The sequence below is a fragment of the Geospiza fortis genome, unplaced genomic scaffold (assembly GCF_000277835.1).
Source record: "Geospiza fortis unplaced genomic scaffold, GeoFor_1.0 scaffold4, whole genome shotgun sequence".
NCBI classification, from domain to species: domain Eukaryota; kingdom Metazoa; phylum Chordata; class Aves; order Passeriformes; family Thraupidae; genus Geospiza; species Geospiza fortis.
Window position 1 is genome coordinate 318601 of NW_005054475.1, and position 3091 is coordinate 321691.

Consider the following 3091-nt stretch of genomic DNA (forward strand, 5'->3'; position numbering starts at 1 on the left):
GGCCAGCGGGCACCGGAGCCAGCTGCCTTCGCCCGCCCCTGACCTAATTTCAGCTCGGTCGATGCCTCCCGCCCGTGGCCTTGCGGTGGGTGCCGTGTCCCCGTGGGTGCCCCGGGGGGCTCACCTTGGCCAGGGCCACGAAGGGGAACTTGTCCATCTCCAGCAGGCTCTCCTCGCCCTGCCCGTGCAGCTGCCCTTTGAGGATGCGGGCGGCCGTGACCGTGGAGACGCCCATTCCTGCGGGACACTGTCAGCCACGCACGGCCAGCCCGGCCCGGCGGCACCGGGCAGCACGGCCCGCCCCGCGCAAACCCCGCTCATCTCCACTTGCTGCAGACCCCGTTTAGCCCGTCGTCCAGTTTATCCCATCGCTCAGTTTATCGCAGCAACCAATTTTTGCAAGCCCAGTTTATTGTGCAGCCAGTTCATCCCAGCTCCCAGTTTATCCCAGTAGCCACTTTTCACTGCAAAGCCAGTTTATCCCAGCTCCCAGTTTATCCCAGTAGCCACTTTTCATTGCAAAGCCAGTTTATCACAGAACCCAGTTTATTGCAACACCCAACTTTTTGCAAATCCAATTCATTCCAGCACACGGTTTATCCCAGCACCCACTTCATTGCAATCCCAGCTTATGCCAGCACTCAAATGATGGCAAAACCAATTTACCTGAGCACCCAATTCTTTCCCAATTCAGTTTATCCCTGCACCAGGTTACTGCAATCCCAGTTCATTGCAGCACCCAGCTCATGCCAGCACCCAATTTATTGCAACCCAGTTGACCCAATATTCATTGCAAACCCAATTTACTGCAGCACTCAACTTGCTCTAAACCCAGTTCATGCCAGCACCCAGTTTACCCCAGCACCCAACTTAACACAAACCAAACTGATTGCAGCAATCAATATTTTTTGCAAATCCAGTTTATCCAGCACCCACAAAATAAATTGAGTTTACTGTAAACTCAATTTACCATAGCACCCATTATTTTTGTAAATCCAGTCCATTGCATCACCCAGTTTACCCCAGAATAGATCTTTTTGCAAACCCTGCTCACACCAGCAGCCAGCTTACTGGAACCCCAGTTTATCCCAGAACACAACTCACCACAGCATCTATTTTTCCACAACACCCAATGTGTCGAAGTTTATCCCAGCACCCACTTTATTACGCCCACTTCATCCCCCTCCGTGCCCCCCAGCCCCGCTGCCCCCGCCCCGGGGCAGGGGAACGGGTTCATAGCACCCCACGGCACCGCTTTTGGGGTGCTGCCCCTCCAAACCTCACCTACCCGGGACCAGCGATGCCGAGCAGAGCTGAGCGAGGAGGAGGACGAACAGAGCCTTCATCCTGCGGTGCTGAGAGGGTGCTGCCAGGAGAGAGCTGTGAGGTGGGTGGCACCCGCTCGTGCCTCAGTTTCCCCACTGAGACCTTTGCCCCGGGGTCAACCAAGCGAGGACAGAAAGAAATGTCCCCTCCCTGCACAGTCACCGATGTGACCCCCCTGGGGACATGCCAGCTTACCCCCCCTCCCCGCCCCACCTCCCCGGCCATCAGTCCCATGAGGCGTCACCTCACTGTCACCAACCCGAGCTGGGGGTAGCCAGGATGGCCCCTGTGGCACAGTGAGGTCCCCATCACATGGCCATGTCCCCATCACATGTGTGCTCCCCTTCCATGCCCATGTCCCCATCATGTGTCCCTGTCACCTCTGTGTTCCCATCCCATGCCCATGTCTCCACTGCACATCTGCAGTCCCATCACACACCCGTGTCCCCACCACGTCCCGTGTGTGTGCCATGTCCCTATCGTCCCCATCACACACCCCTGTCCCCATCCCTGTCACACACCTGTGTCCCTGTTGCATTTCTGTCCCTGCTGTGCACCCACGTCCCCACATGACCGCGTCCCATGACACATCCATGTCCTTGCTGCACGCCCGTGTCCCCATCCCGTGGCTGTGTGCCCGCCACACGCTCGTGGCCCCACGGCATGTCTGGGGCCCTGTTGCACACCCAGGTCCCTGTAGCATCTCCGTGTCCCCGTCGCACACGCCCGTCCCCACCACACCGCCGTGTCCCCACGGCCCTCTCCTGTCCCCATCCCCCCCGCAGCACCTCCCCTCCGCCGCACGCCCCCTCAGCCCGCGCTCCCCGGAGAGCCTCCCTCCCTCCCCCGGGATGGCAGCGGTGGCCCCCGGGGGGCCTTACCGGGGATGGGGGCTGTCACTCTCGTACCCGCACTAACTTGGGTCCCTACACCCACGTCCCTCTGGGCGGCGGGAGGAGGCCGGGCCGGGGGGACCGCGAGCCCTTAAATCCCCCCGCACCCGGCCTTCGCCTCCTCCTCCTCCTCCCCTTCCTCCACCCTCCCCCTGCTGCCAGCAAGGGGGGGCGGGAGGAGAAAAGGGCACAACTGGGCTTACTGGTGCCCTCTGCCGGGTTATACTGGGAGGACTGGGAGGACTGGGGAGCACCAAGCCCGGCTACAAGTGCTGAGCAACCCTCGCCCTCTTCACAGGCGGGAGTTTGGGGTGCCTCTTGGCGGGATAGATGTGTGTTTTGCCGGATTTTGCATTATTTTCACCCAAACCGTGCTAGCTGCATCAGCGAGGGGTTGAGGTGGGGGTGATGGAGATGAGTGGGGTCTCCCTGCCTCAGTTTCCCCACACGGGCTCCTGCAGCTGCCCACGAGAGATCCCTGGTGGGATCCCGCGGCATTACTGTAGGTCCTTCAATAAACACGGCGTGGTGACGAGGGCGGGGGGAGGGGGAGGCTCCCAGCCCTGCCTCAGTTTCCCCGTGCCGTGGGCCCGGGGGCTTCCGTGACCCGCAGAGCCGCCCGTGACCTCCCAGAAGGTGGCGGTCTCAGCCCAAAAATCCGCTCCCCGGGAGCCTCGGGGTGCAACAGAGGGAGCCCCAACGCGGCCGCGATGCCAGGGGACGGGCACGGCCCCTTGCGGAACCCTCTCCCCTTACCCCTTTCCACCCTCTCTTCACCTTTCTGCCCCCCCACGGCACTTTCGCAGCCCAGCACAAGCGATTGGCAGCCCCGTGGGTGTGATGAGCGTGTCAGTGCTCAGCCCGCCGGGGCA

General features: G+C 61.2%; 1 protein-coding gene across 1 annotated transcript in view; it reads right to left on the reverse strand.

Moving 5' to 3' along the window:
• The window catches only part of ALPL (alkaline phosphatase, biomineralization associated), a 6360-nt gene extending 6124 nt beyond the window's left edge, over window positions 1–236 (reverse strand). The window contains exon 1 of the mRNA XM_014309996.1: window positions 125–236. Coding sequence (XP_014165471.1) covers window positions 125–235 — 111 coding nt within the window. The 5' untranslated portion in view covers window position 236. The remainder of the gene's footprint in view (window positions 1–124) is intronic.
• Window positions 237–3091: the final 2855 nt, after the last annotated feature.